Source organism: Phaethon aethereus, assembly GCF_964289735.1.
Source record: "Phaethon aethereus genome assembly, chromosome: 10".
NCBI lineage: Eukaryota > Metazoa > Chordata > Aves > Phaethontiformes > Phaethontidae > Phaethon > Phaethon aethereus.
The window spans coordinates 16,256,534-16,271,460 of record NC_138586.1 but is presented as its reverse complement, the minus strand read 5'-3'; the positions used below and the strand labels follow the sequence as shown (position 1 = coordinate 16,271,460).

Genomic DNA, 14,927 nt, shown 5'->3' with positions numbered 1-14,927 from the left:
CACCCAGCGGCCCCGGAGGGGGTGAGTTCGGGGCGAGGGGCGCCGCGCGACACCCCCGGAACGGCGCGTGGGGGGGAGGAGCGACGCACCCCCCCCCCTCCGGTTTACCGGGCCCGGCAGCGGGGGGCGCGGACAGGCCGGGCCTCCCCTGCCCGCCCCTGAGGAGGGGAGCGCGGGCCTTTCCCCCGGCGCCGGCGGCGCTCGCCGTGCCGGCTCAGGCGGGAGCGCTGGCCGAGCCCGGCGCCCGCGGCCCTTTCCCTCGGCAGGGCCGTGAGGAGGAGCGGGGCGGCGGCCGCGCCGAGGCCCTGGCGGCGCGGCGCTGCCGCCTGCCCGGCCTGGCCCTTCCCGCCCGCGGGGCTCCCGGATGGCAAGAGCTGGGCTGTGCCGCCGGGGCCGGGGAGTGAGTGCGGACCGGCCGTCGGCGGGGACGAGGCTCGCGAGCACTCGCTGCGAGCGGTGGCCGGGGCAGCAGTGCGGGACGGTGCCTGTGCGGAGGTGCCGGCTGCGTTATCGTCAGGGGCAGCGCAGGGCGCAGGCAGTGGAGAGAGGCCGTTAGAGCGCAGAGAGCTCAGCCTCTGTCGCTGCTGCTCGCTGTTGGAGAACAAAGAGGATCAATTAAGCGTGTGCAATTACTGCTGCTTCTTTGCCTTCAGTAGGTGCGCTTTGAGAGTCAAATTGGAATGCCTTTCTTCCCGTCGTTCTCCGAGGAAAGAGTGCTTTCCTCAGTTCAGCTATGGCATCCTGGCTTTTGAGCTGAGTATTTCAACCCGGTCTGAGACGGGGAAAAAGGCCACGTAGCACTAATGAGCAACAATACCCGTGTGAAAAACAGCCAGTTTAGTGCATTAAACACAACCTGAAAATGAGAAAATGGAGACTAAAGCAGATGTGCCCTTGAAAGTCTTCCATAGGATTCTTCAGAGCCTTACAGTAGAATGGATCAGAAACAATGGACAGCTGTTATTTTCGGTTTTGGTTTTTGGGGTTTTTTTCCCCTGGTTTTGCATGTCTCTTAGTTGCATTGGAATATTTTTTTGTTACTGTCAGCTTTTCAGCATTTGAAAAAATAAAGGAAAAAAATAATGTGGTCCTAATAAATTTTGCTGTCAGTATCAGCATTGTTTATGAATGTTGTAGTCATCCATGCTAATAGGTAACGCTCTGACACTATTTCATTTTACAGCATCCTGGAGACAGTTACTAATTACATTTCTCATCACCCTGTAGAGCGGTAAACAGTAGCTTATTTCATCCCAGCTTTTCAAAGTATCAGAGTAGTTCTGCCAGTTTAAATGTGACTATTCGCCTGCTTAAATACTTTGCAGAATATGTGCCTTCATAGATTAGCAAATTGAGGTGAGGTTAACCAACTTGCTCAAGGTCATGGAGTGTCAGTGACAAAGTTAGCAATAATGGAATCCAGCCATCCTGGCTGCTGGGTCTGCGCTCTAATCATTGGATGACTCTCCCAAATAATTGCAGGTAGTTTAAACATTTGTCTGCGTAGGTGCACGTTAGGGCCTTCAAAAACTTTGTGAGAAACAAAATGTTAATAGATCTGCTTCAGATCTTGTGCTGTATTTGCATGTAGCTTAAAGTAATTGCGGTGCTTGATGTAGGAGGGAAGTTTGAAGAAGTCTTTGTGGCTTATTTTGTAAATATGCACTCAAAAGACATAGTGTAGAAAGGCTTACTGTGTAGATTTAGAGGGTAGATCATGAGATATAACAAAAATAGATTACACTGTAATTAGACAATTTTAAAAAGGAGAATGTGGAGACTGTGACTGTAAAGAGGTTATCTTCTGAATAAGGTGACATTCTGTAGAGTTATTTGCAGTTGTTGGGTGAAAAAAACAACCACCACCAAATGCACTTGGAAGCCATGGTGATGAGGCTGTTGGAAGCTGAAATGAGAACAAAAAACTTCCTCACTTGATGTATTTTTTCAGCAGATACTTGTTAAATAAAAACAAATCACAATCAGTGTTGTTTCTGAGCCTAGAGATAAGTAGTGTTTCACTTCGTATTTTTCTCTGTCAAATTAAATTTATGAAGAAAGAGATTTCAAAAGAAATCTGGCAGATCTGTGCTATTGTGGCAGCAGCAGTATATATTTAGTAACTTCAGGGAGGAAAGATCCTTATTGTGCTAAAAAAATATCAGTGACAATTGCTTATCTGGACTTCAAAGAGCTTTGGAAAGCAAGCTGGCATTGTTCAGGTGTTACACTTTGGCTGGTGTCCTGTAATGAGCATTACGTTCGACAGATTCTGGCATCTTCAGGGAGTTTCATTGGTGATACCAGGAGAAACCTAGGTAGGTCACAGAATTGTGACCACAGATCTCGATTTTGTACAGATTTGTTTGTGCTTACCTTTATGTTCTGCAAGTAATTGTGGTGACTATTGACTACAGAATTTAGTGATGGTGGTGGGAATGGAGGAGTGAGGAGTCTGGAGAACAAGTCTTACGAGGAGCGGCTGAGTGAGGGTTGTTCGGTCTGGAGAAGAGGAGACTGAGGGGAGACCTTACTACTCTCTACAACTACCTGAAAGGGGGTTGTGGCAAGGTGGGTGTTGGTCTCTTCTCCCAAGTAACTAGTGAGAGGATGAGAGGAAATGGCCTCAAGTTGTGCGAGGTGAGGTTTAGACTAGATACTAGGAAAAATTTCTTTACGGAGAGAATGGTCAAGCATTGGAACAGGCTGCCCAAGGAGGTGGTGGAATCACCATCTCTGGAAGTGTTCAAAAATGTAGACGTGGCACTTTAGGATATGGTTTAGTGGGTATTGTGGTGTTGGGTTGACAGTTGGACTAGATGATCTTAAAGGTCTTTTCCAACCTTAATGATTCTGTGAATCTGCTGCGCTGCAGTGCAGTGTAGAAGAGTGGCAGCCAAATTTCTTTTAAATGAACTGGCTGGGGTGCAGAAGGCAGCCTGCTGTGTAGCCTTATTCTGAACATGAGTGCTTGCTTTAGGGTTACTCTGTGCAGAGAAGTTCTGATAATGCAGACTTTCTTTGTAAAAGTCTTTGCAGTTTTGTGTTGATGAGTGCTGTGTGAAAGGTGTGCTGTTACTAAGCCATCAAATCTTCCCCAGCATATGTATAGCTTGTTATGCAGTCTTTGGGAAAAGTGCTTTTACTGGTGTCCCTTGGGGAGATATCCCAGCAAGGTGACTTCCAAGCCAAAATGATTAGTCTGAAAAAGGATGCTCGTTGCTTGCTTAGTAATCCAGAAATTTGTATCCTGAATGATGCTACTGTGTCAGCAAATGTGTCTACTGTAGGCCTGGGTTTGCCAGATTTTACTTTTGCCAGTTTAAGTGGTAACTTCTTATCCAGCCAAGTTAAATAAGAAAAGGAAGCAATAACGGGATATACTTTTTTAAGGTTGGTGGCTTTCTGCCTGCAAGTTGTGGAATCCTGGGAGGTTTGCACACTATGTTTTCAACGGATGCATAAGAAAAATGAGCGTATTAATAGGCTTAGTGATCCATACCGCCACTGATGTTGTGATTTGTGGGGTTTTGGACACCTAAACACTTGCCACTGGTTGAGCTGAAGAAACTGGAGTTGTGGTATGATGCCAGGAATCAGAATGAAACATGTGCAGTGTTTAAAGAAAAAAGTAATCAAAATAACATTACTTATTTTAAATAATATTTTAAAAAATGATTAAATATAGTCACTTAAAAATATCTTGCAATAGTTTGCTATTGGTTGTATAGTAGTTCTAAACATTTATTAGGAAAAAACACACATTTGTTCATTTCAAAGATTGCCTATATTTCTGTTAGGTATAATGTGTGCAGCAGGGGATATGTATGAGAACCAAAGATGCCCACATCACTCGATGCAGTGTGCAGTAAGCGTAACTTTTGTTTAAAAAAAAGTAATTTTCTGCCTATGAGAAGCTTCAAAAGAAGTCATTTTGTATTCCTACAAGCTGGCAGTTTTTCCACATTAGCTCTTCATATAGTCAGTACATTTGAATGGAACAATGAATCTCACTTCTTAAGAGTACATAAAGTTGTTAAAGAAGTAATGCTTACACTTGCTGCACAAAGTGATCCCAGAGTTTGTTAATTCTTCTGAAACAAAAGGGATTTGCCAAAATTCTAAAAAGCACTTAGTACCCAAGTTGCCACTTACAGAGCTATTTTGTTTTCTAGACTGTTCTTAATAAGGTAGCAGAACGTTAACTTGGAACGCTATCATTGGGGATTTGTTTTCAGAATATTATTAGTAGCATTTCAGTGAAGTGGAAACAAACCTGTGCTCTGAAAAGAAACTGGATCTTGGGGAAAGACATTCAGAAATAGCCATGAATTTAAATTCTGCAGGGATGAATCTTAGTTTGTGAGTAAGAATCAGAACCTATAAATCTGAAGATAAGACAGAAAAACTGTAGTAAACACCTAAACTTGTGTCATGTTTCAAGGATGAAACATGTATTTGGTGCTTGGAAATGTGAACATCATGATGTTTAGAATGCAGAAATAAGCATTTGGTTTTGGTTGTTCGTAATGCTAGGGCTCTTCGCTGCTAGAAAGTTCAGAAACTAAATTTCTTAAGGTGCAACCAAATCAGTTTATTAGACTGGAAAACAGCTGAAATAGAACTTGTTTTATAAAGCTTCATTGGAAGTGGAAATGACAGCTAATGAGTCTGTAGGAACTTTTTGTTTGTTTAGTATTTTTTACCATAGAATAAAGTTAAGCCTCAAAGGATACCTTCAGTATTAACCTATAGGAGCTACAGTTAAAATATTATGTTCTTGTTGGGAAAAACATATGTAGCTGTTTCACTTTGTTCTGTCAATAGTGTGTAAATTCAATGGTATGTGTGCTGAGGAGTCTGGCCTTAATTTTATTTTATGAATTACATTTGGGATTGTTGCTTGGTCGGGTCATGGGTTCTGGTTTTAGTTCTGGAATGTCACTCAAAATAAAACAAAACTGTAGGGGTGGCAGAGGGAGAATTACGATGGTTTACTTTGGCTAGAGACAGTGGTGGTAGAAAACCTGTCTTATTTTTTAATCGAATATTAAATCCCAACTCTGTTTGGTGTTATTTATCCCAGTTCTTTTTCAATTCGTTTCCTGTAACTAGCATGCAATTGTAAACATGAGTTCAGTTTAAACAAGGTGTGAAGGTGTTCCCCATTCTTTTGTTCTGAATCTCTGGGATCTGACATACCTCAGTGCCTATGTGAGCAGATACCTAAGTTATTATACCTCATCCGGGAAGGTCACCACTGTAGAGAGATTCCTGCCTAAATGGTGACTACTGCTGCCTTACGTCTTTGTGTTTCCTCATTTCTGCTCTTTCTCAAGTGTTAGCATCCTGAGGCAAGGATGGGATATCTTTTTGTTGTTGTTTGGTTTGTGTTGCAAAGACCCAGCATAAGCAACTCTAGCTACGGACTGGGACCCCAAAACGCTGCCATGATACACTGAAGAAGTGCTTATCCATTTATTTTATAGTAGTTTGTTAAATAGATGGAAACCTGATGCAAATCTTTTTTTCTATTTCCATATTTTTGGAGGAACTTGAGTAAAGGTAGATTCATAACCAAGTATGACATTCTATATTTTTACACCTTTGTTGACTGCCTCAGTTTAGTATAGACTTATGGAAATAATCTTCTTGCCTTTCTCTTTTTTCCTCCCTTTTTTCCTTTAGAATTGCCAAAATGCTTTGGAATTCTTAAATGATTCAAAAACTGAAGTCTCTGAGGATACAAAATCATAAGAACAGAAGAAGCAGCAAGGAGGATTCAGTGCCAATGCAGCAACAAAAAAGACAGCCAGAGTTAGTGGAAGGAAATCTTCCTGTTTTTGTTTTTCCTACAGAACTTATATTTTATGCAGATGACCAGTCAACACACAAGCAGGTGTTGACTCTCTATAACCCCTATGAATTTGCCTTAAAGTTCAAAGGTGGGTTTCTTAGGTTAAGTTCTATTTAAGGGTTACTTGGTGATCTTGAACAGTCTTAATTATAATTCATGTGATATATCATATTTGTGACAAAACCAAACTCGTGTCTTTATGTGTATCTGTTGATTAAGTTGTTGAGGTATTAATTCATGATTTGTTACTACTACTGTCCTTTTCGTTGCAGTTCTTTGTACAACTCCAAATAAATATGTGGTGGTCGATGCTACTGGTGCAGTGAAGCCTCAGTGCTGTGTTGATATGTAAGTAAAAGTGGGTTGATTTTTTTTTTTTTCCTAATGTATGACATTTGATTATCTTAATTTCTTCTATTATTTAAGAGGTAGTGAATGACAGCATGCATAGTATAAACTAAGTTGGAAAATGATACAATATTCTCCTAACCGCCTTGCATTCTTGTGGCTGTCTGGTCTTTGCTATTCTTTCACTCCAGGGCAGAGGTATTACAATATTGGAGATATTTCCTTCTTTAATTCTGTCTTTAGGCATAAATAAAATGCTAGTAAATGCATCTTGTAATATAGTTTGTAAACCAGCAGTGAGAGTAATATGAGCCTCCTCTGAGTACTTTTTTATTAGAAATCACAAGAAAAGACAGACCCTCAGGGTTGGGATTTTTTTGTGAGAAATATTTGTTTGCAGATTGGCAAAATGAAAATGTAGCAGTTCTGCTGAGCACACTTTCCTGGGCCATGTTTAATAACGGTACTTTTGCTCTTTCATTCTCAGATCTCTCTGTCTTCCCTTCACTCATTTCTCCTGTCAGGTCCCAACCCCATAACAAAGAAAATAAGAAGGCAAGTTAAGTGACCACAATAATGCATAGGGTCTGTAGGCTGCTATAATTTGAAGTCGAGTAGGTATATAAGCTAAAATAGAGCAACTTTTTTCATCTTCCATTTCCCAAATTATTTCTGTGCTGATGTACCGATAGAGCTGAAGAAAGTATGAAATACCTAAAAGAGCAGACTGAGCTTTCTGAATAGAAATTTGCAAACTGTAAAACACCTTCTGGAATATCTGGCTTAACAAATGAACATATACAAAAAACTCTGCTATAGAATAATCTGTCTTTTGTCAGATACTGTGCTTGGGGAATGGCTCTTTCCTGTAGACTGTTATCCTTAGGTGTAATTTGGAAAATTCCAAGGACCCATCAAATAGAAAAGAAGTTTCTAAACACTAAAAAGTTTTAGTGGGCAGGGGCAACAATCCTCAAAATGGAACAAAACAGGTCAGAATATACCACTGTATTAGTGAGCTATTCCAGTCATTTACACAAGCTTGATTACATTTGGTTAAACAAATGTCTTTTATTAAATGAAGGAAAATAAGACATATGCATGTTTCCAAGGAATTCTCTGTGCAGCAAAACCCCCATCCCATTCCAATGGTTTCTGTCTAAGGGAAGTGTTTACTGCTAGGATATGAGCAGTACTATGCAAGTATGGCCATTTGCCAGACAAACAGATATTCTACAGAGCTTCCAATTATGCAATGGTCTCTAAAAAGAAACAGGAGAATGTATCTGTTTATAAGGGTCTGCAGAAAACACCTCCTTGCTTGGCAGCAAATGCGTGTTCTCACAGCACAGTTATGTAAAGATTCTGTTTAGGTTGGTAGTTATTACCATGGTACTAAGAGTAGAAACAAAAATTTAAAAGGAAGTGTTAAAGGAAGAAATAAGAATTGAATCTGCTGTTCTGATATGCTGAGAGTTGTATGAATTAGGATTGTTGGGAGGGAAAAAGCCTTTTGTTTTAGTGAAGACAGTTGCCCAGCCAACGCTCAACTTGCTGAAAGCCTGTCATAAGGATACTCTTTTGCCTCAAAAGTGACGTAAAACTATGTACATTCCTGCAGCCTTCTCGCTTGGGGGATGACTTCGTCTCTGTTTCCTTGTTGAATAGTCTATTCAAACTATATACCAGTTATAAGCACCGGCTATGTGGTAATGATTGTAGATATCTTGATGTGATGTAGTTCTTTTAAATGAAGACTGAAACACAAAATTCTGTTTCTTGCAGCATTGTATATATTATCACAGATAGGTTTCTTGAAGTAATTTTGAGACTACTATCCTATATTACTAAGGGTAGAATAATTTTTTTCCCTCAGGAGATGGCAACATTCTTGAAGCCAAATCACATATATGTAGGTATTTTTTCAGATTAGCTATTTTGTTATCTTAGAAATTTAGAACAGCCTTTCACAAAAAAATTTTCCACCTTGGAAAAATAATTAAAATCCATATTAGCCCTAAGAGCCGATACGACTTCAAAACCCAAGTGTTACAGCTTTTTAATGCTAGATATGTATTTTCATAATGAATCATATATGCAGAGAGGAGGCAGTTGAGTAGAGCACTGCTCAGAGGTCTCTATTGCCTTTGATTAGTGTTGTTTTAAAACTGTGCCTTTTGTAGGTCCCACATACAATTTTTCCCATGAAATGCCATAAAACTAGAAGGAATGCAACAACTATCACCCTGTCTTACTGTTGAAGCTATCTTGGTCAACCTGTTCGAAACAGTAGAGCAACAGAGTGGCTGCTGGACAGTGAGAAGGTTTACCAAGAACATAACTCTCTAGCTGTAACTCAGAGGACAGGTCTACACTGCAGTCTGATTGTGATTGCAGCTTGTGATTACACCCAGCATAGCTCTACGTGCTCAAGGTAGCTAGATTGATGAGCAAAGCTCTGACAGCACAAATCTGTGCTATTGATAGCCAGATTTGCTCACTGAAAGACAGGTGAGAAATGTTTATGTAGATATGTAGCTGTCATTTTTACTGCACTGTTACATGCTTTTAATGGTGAACTTCTGATTTTGAAAATCCCTCCACATCTATTTGACTCTTGTCCATAGAGGGAGTGAGTTTGGCTTCTGAGAAAGTATAATTGTAAAGCTTTGAGCCTGGCTTCCTCAAAAAGTGAGACTTTTTGCCATCACCTGTCCAAGTGTTGGGCAGTCTTACTTTTCTTCTTTCCTCCCCTTGTCCACTCCAGTCCTGCCATACCTTTTAAAATCATTGGCCAGCATCATACAACTTTGATAGAGGAGGACAAGGAGGCATCTTTCACGTAATTGATGTTTCATGCAAATTGGCAGCTAGGACTCAGATTGAGGCAAAGGTGTGCTTGAGATAAAGAATTAACTGTTCTTTTTGGCCAGCCAATTGAAGCATATATATTTGGGAACCAGAGCGAACATAAGGAGGGGAGAGAGAAGGCAAGATCAAATCTTCAAGAACATTGAGTGATGCAGGAGGTAATGGGGATCTGGACTGTTGTATCTGTGTGGGGGAGAATGTGGGGAAACATTAGGATGTAGGACGTAATTCCACAGGAGGCATGCTTATTAGTTCCTCTGTTTGAAAATGTCACTTTCCTCTGCAGTGTGATTCGTCACAGAGATGTTCGGGCTTCTTACTATGGCGTGATAGATAAATTCCGTCTACAAGTGTCTGAGCAGAGCCAGAGGAAAGCATTAGGGAAAAAGGAGATTATTGCTATGCTACTTCCATCTGCAAAGGAACAACAACAACAAAAGGAAGAGGAGGAAAAACGAATAAAAGAACACCTGGCTGAAAGTGTCTTCTTTGAGCAGACTTTGTGTCAACCAGGTAGCTAAAATCTTGTACTCCTCCTGTCCTCTGAATCAGTTATGAATAGCTCAAGTGACTAGAAAGACTGAGCTAAAATAAGTTTTAAAATAACTCTATTTACCTGTAAGACTGCTGTCTTTATCACTGGGGGATGATAGTGACCAAGAAGCCAAACTATGGCTATTCTGCTTATGCTGTCTTAATTAATCAAGACCCATTGCTGCCCCATGTTTGCATGTCATACCTTGGAGAGTACATCCTCTATTCCTCTGGTGTGGAAGTTGTGTTACAGCCAATGGGAATTTCTCTGCAAAAGGATGGTAGTTATTTTTCCCCTTGGGCTCTTTCAGAACATATGCCCCTTCTGAGTTTGTTCCAAGGCCTTAATCCTCCATTTCCTGATAAGCAGGAAACATTGCCAGAACATCTTCTAAAGTGCTCCTTGTTCTGCGCCATCTCCTTTGTCTGTCTCACAAGTACAGAAAAGCACAGTTGCTGGCTGAAAAATCTCTGCATGTTTCATACGCGAGGAAGTGAATCAACAGTCTTGGACCTGGACTGAACAGTTAAATTGAAGTGGTAGGGTGAGATACAGAAAGTATCAAGGTTTACTGGAACCGAATCTAAACTGATTCTTGACTTGACAGTCTACCTTCTTGTTACTTGTTAACTGATTTATATTGTAATATTCTTGTCACTGTTTTATTTTTCATGACAAGAACAAAAATCAATTCGAGAAAGTAGATGAACCTGCTTGAGAGTGTTTCTCTTTTTAAAACTAAACTGTTTCACTATTTATACATAGGTTGTTGGCTGGTGAAACACCTTTTACTAAAAAAACCCTCAAGATGAGTATTAATAGGATACATGGTTAAAGCAAACTTACAAGATCTCTAGGCTCACAGAACAAAATGTTACTATGATAGTTGTTCCGGTACAGAGGGTTTGAACCCTCCTGAACAATCTGGTATTGGTCTTGATCCAAATGCTATTTCTCTGCTTAAAAACCTTGTTGACTACATTATATTGCTTGCTTACAGAAAAACAGTAAACAAAGCAACTACAGTCTTTGCATACAACTTGCAACCTAGAAATAACAGATTTATGGAATTAAAATAGGACACACATTGCCAGTCACTGAGTGTAGAAAAACTTGATAAAAACATTGTCTGATTTCCAATGGGTCTTAAGAATTTGGTTGACACAGTGTGCCTTTGAGTAGGTTCCAGCTGTTAAACTGCAGCGCAACAAAGAATATGAAGGACAGTTCATCTGTAGTTTGCATTTCCTTATTCTGGTGATAGTGGACTGTCCAAGTGGTTCACTCACGGATTTTAAAAGTAAGATTCAAATATTACTGATTTGTGGCATATAAACTGGTTCTGGCAGGTGCAGCCCTTAAATCCTCTAAAGAGAGAAGGGGAACTCATCTGTCCCAAGAACCTGTTCTTTTGCTATAGCCAAGTTTTTGTTCTGGGGGTGTGAGCAGTTTGCCCATGCAGCTCTTTCAGGTGTTATGTCCTAACTGATTACTAACACTGAAGGAACAGATCAAGGAATGGAGTCAGCATGCATGGTGAAACCTCAAGCGTTGCTGAAACATCCAGCTGTCATGAGTGTGTATATATAGTTACTGGGCCTGGCAGGCTCTGTTCCTCCAGAAGGGAGGGGTTTGGGAAGTCATGTGAAAACAAGTTCCAGCATCAGAACAGGGAGCAGCCTTCTCCACTGCAGCATGCAGAAGGTTTAGAAGGGTGGGTTTAAGCATGGTTTTCCACCCCTTCCAAACTCCAAAGGAAAATCTCAGGACATTGCAGCACCAATGTACCACAAACATTTTTGCAGAATATTTAACATGTACATTGGTTAGATGTTCCTTACAACTGGTACTGTCTTGTTTTTCAGAAAACAGAACTGCCTCGTCGGGACCTAGTTTACTAACAGTCTTCCTAGGAATAGTGTGTATTGCAGCACTCATGCTACCTACATTGGGGGAAATGGAATCCCTGGTGCCTCTCTACCTCCATTTAAGTGTGAATCAAAAGTTAGTAGCTGCTTATGTTTTAGGTAAGTGTTTTGGATTTTGTTAAGTGTTTTCTTGCAAGTTTTGTGAGTTGGGAAACTTCTCCTGTGTTTGCCAGTGGCTTCAGGAAACTTGAGGAGACAAAGCACCACATTACATTTTGTTTTGCATCTCCACTATTAACTTGCAGCCATACTGATATCAGGGTAAATTACTTACTCTAAGTATTTTAGACCAGATTTTAGTTAATATTTATTCTATACAGGCCCCTGTATGTTAATTTCACCTTCATATGGTGACTGGCCAACTGTAGTCATCTGCCAACAAAACTGAATAGAATGTGCTGTTTCTTGTTCTTATACTGAAATAGAGGGTTGCTCTGTTGCAGATCCTAGATCTCTTCTGTTATTTTGCTTCTCTCTCCAACCCAGATGTGCTGATCTGAAAGTCTCCGTTTACTACCTTCTTGATAAGCAGTTGAAATATATAGAAATAAGTTGTTGTGAACCCTTCCTAAGAGACAGCTACCATCCACAGTTCTTCCTGATCTGTAGCTTGCTCCTAAATTAGCAAACATAGATAAGTTGCCCATTTCATTTGTTATGACTATTTTTCTGTAACTATTTCAGATTTGAAGAACAGTCACACTAAACTCAATTCTCCCGTCCCACTACCTGGCAGAAATGAGGATTTAAAGGAAACAAGCTAGGCAGCTTCAAACTGATAGCTAGAGGTGAGGTAGTGATGAGAGAAGATGCAAGTTCTTGATGGTTAATGTGCACACTCAGTCGATTGATTGAGTCATGCAAGTCAGTCTGCTGAAATGGTTTGAAAACTCACTCGTCGCTCTTTGCCTGAGCTGATGGTGATGTATTTTCAGATCAGGACCTTGCAGTCATCCTTGCTTTGTTTTTATCTCTAGTTTTGCAAATTACTCCAGTTTCTGCTGGTGCCAACTATAGTATTAAACCATTTGATTTTATACATATAATTATGTGTGTAAACAACTTCACTTGTTTCTAGATTCACCATGAAGTTCCTGCACGTTTTGATTCCTTTGGTAGCAGCATTTCTAGTGTTCACAAAAAGATTCTTCTGTGTGCAACTCTTGCTCATGTAGACAGCTGATTGCTCTTGAAGATGAAACTGCTTTCTTACACAACAAAGTACAACTGGATTGTGTAGCATTTAATTGAAAATGGAGGTTAATACCACACCAGCTGGGCTATACAACATTTGAAAAGTATTTGCTTTACAGAAATGAGTTAAACCTTTTATTGCCTGAAAGTCCCTATACAAGTGGTATAGGCTGTCCTGTAGCACCTTCCAGAAGCCTCTGTTATTACTCTGCGATGATTTAGATAATCCAAGCTAAGGCCTGCAGCAGTTGTGGTAGTACTGATTGTCTAAGCTAATACAGACCTTAATAGCTGAACTGTAATTCCTCTTTAGTGGATAAATTGCTTATCTAATGGAAGGCAGCATTACAACTCTGTTCTGTCATGCTTCTATCTCCAAAATCTTTGTAAGTAAATAAGTTAAATCAGTATGTAGTGGCAGGGTAGTAAACTAGTCTCAGAAATTTCTTTATCCGTGGTGAGATCTATAGGCTTTAGCTAAGCTCTCTGCAGTGAAAGGCTGTTACAGTAACATCATCTGAGCCTGCAAGCAAGTAAGATTGCCTAAGCACTGATAAATTACTATTTTGAGGTTACGTAAAGTTGGAATTCAAGGAGACCTAATGTTTTTTCCATGTGCCTCTTTGCCTTGTGCAATGTAACTCATGGCTGAGAACTTACAGATTCATACTTTTTCCTGTATTGGCACATAATTAAAGTGAACTTTTTAGTGCATCAGGAGGAGGTTTATTAGCACCACATTTCCTGCTTTCATCTGTTTTTAATTGTTTTTAACCTCTATCAGAGCAGTTTGGGGTTTTTTTAACTCCCTCTTTAAAGGTCACAATGAAGAGTCTGTAAAAAGCTCCCTATGCAGACTGACAAGGAAGCTTAACATCTTTGTCTAAAACTAGGCTTTGATCAGTTACTCTGTATAGAACAGAAACAAAAATATCTTGTAGCCTTCAGCTAATCTGCCTTACTGATGATTCAGCATTTGAATTACTCTGCCTATAACTAGCCCCCATGAAAACTGGTGGCTTGGGTGCTAACGTTACACTCACCCAAGTCAAAATCTCAATGTTAAGATTTTCTAGTAGTGTGATCAGTAATTGTTTGGAGTATTTGTAGCTTTTTTGACATTTAGTTACTAGATATACTGCACTTCAGTGTCTTTTTTTTTTTTTACACAGATTTTGACTACATAAAAATTTGGAGCAATAGTTCTAATATTTAAGTGAAGTGTATAGATAAACTCATTCTGTATGTATTTATGCACTTCTACGTTATTTTCTGGCCTGTGACAGGATAAACTGTTGTCTTCATTTTAAATGTTTTATTCAGTGAAATTAAAGCATTTAGTTCTTAATTTTTGTCTTTCAGGTCTCATCACCATGGTTATTTTGAGAACATGAGCAATGAGTTAATAGGATGTCAAACACCTTACTGTATATTCACATCATGAATGTGGACTGCCTTTTACTCCCCTTTGGCTCATTAAGATGCTAGTAAAACTGTTCAGTGATTTAAGATACCTTCAGAAGTGTAATATATTTTAACTATGTATAATAAATGAAAGACTCAAAGCACTTTTCGGTGCTTCTGTAACAGACAGCTATGAAATGTTCAGTGATACCTGTGAAAATAATTTGAAAAAACTTTTATATTTACGCCTACTGTAAAAAATCTTATTAAAGCAACATTTGTTATTTTTAGTCTATGTTCACATCAGTGCGTGATCACTATAAAAGCAAACTGTCTTATGTAAAACCATTCATTTGGTTTGTGGCTGTACGTGCTGAGGCTGGTGCATAACACTTCTGTATACATACCAGAAGGATGAGAGTTGTGACTAATCGTTGAAGAAAATGAAAAATTCCATCAGTAAAACTATGAAATAAACCATGAATTTTAGGTGAAGAAGTAATTCTCAAATTCCTTACTTCATCATTACCAATGTATGGTTGAGTGCTCATTTTCTTACCTGGGGAAATAATTTCTGCAACAGCCCTTTTGTATCACAATTGTAGACAATAAAAACAAGTTCTATAATCAGATCCTTTAATTTCTTAGGGATGCATGCAATATGTGAACTACGTGGCATTAATGGAAGTTGAACTCACACTGCACGCCAATAGAAAATTCTGCATTTTCTTCTTAGAGATCAAACTAAGTATAGCAAAACCTTCCCTCTGAGCTAGGGGATTTCTTCCTG

The 14,927-nt window shown here is 39.7% G+C and overlaps 1 protein-coding gene across 2 annotated transcripts; it reads left to right on the top strand.

The window, feature by feature from the left end:
* Nucleotides 1-5,716: 5,716 nt before the first annotated feature.
* On the top strand, nt 5,717-14,127 carry MOSPD1 (motile sperm domain containing 1; the record flags this gene model as incomplete). Of its 2 annotated transcripts, none has more annotated exons than XM_082004233.1 (5): nt 5,717-5,945; nt 6,130-6,205; nt 9,363-9,589; nt 11,477-11,638; nt 12,224-12,303. In XM_082004233.1, the coding sequence occupies 5 exons, from the start codon at nt 5,717-5,719 to the stop codon at nt 12,301-12,303; spliced, it is 774 nt and encodes a 257-aa protein (XP_081860359.1). The 2 variants fall into 2 exon arrangements, with proteins under 2 accessions (XP_081860359.1, XP_081860360.1); XM_082004234.1 differs by lacking the exon at nt 12,224-12,303 and adding an exon at nt 14,096-14,127 and having other exon boundaries at nt 5,792-5,945.
* Between the last annotated feature and the right edge of the window lie 800 nt (nt 14,128-14,927).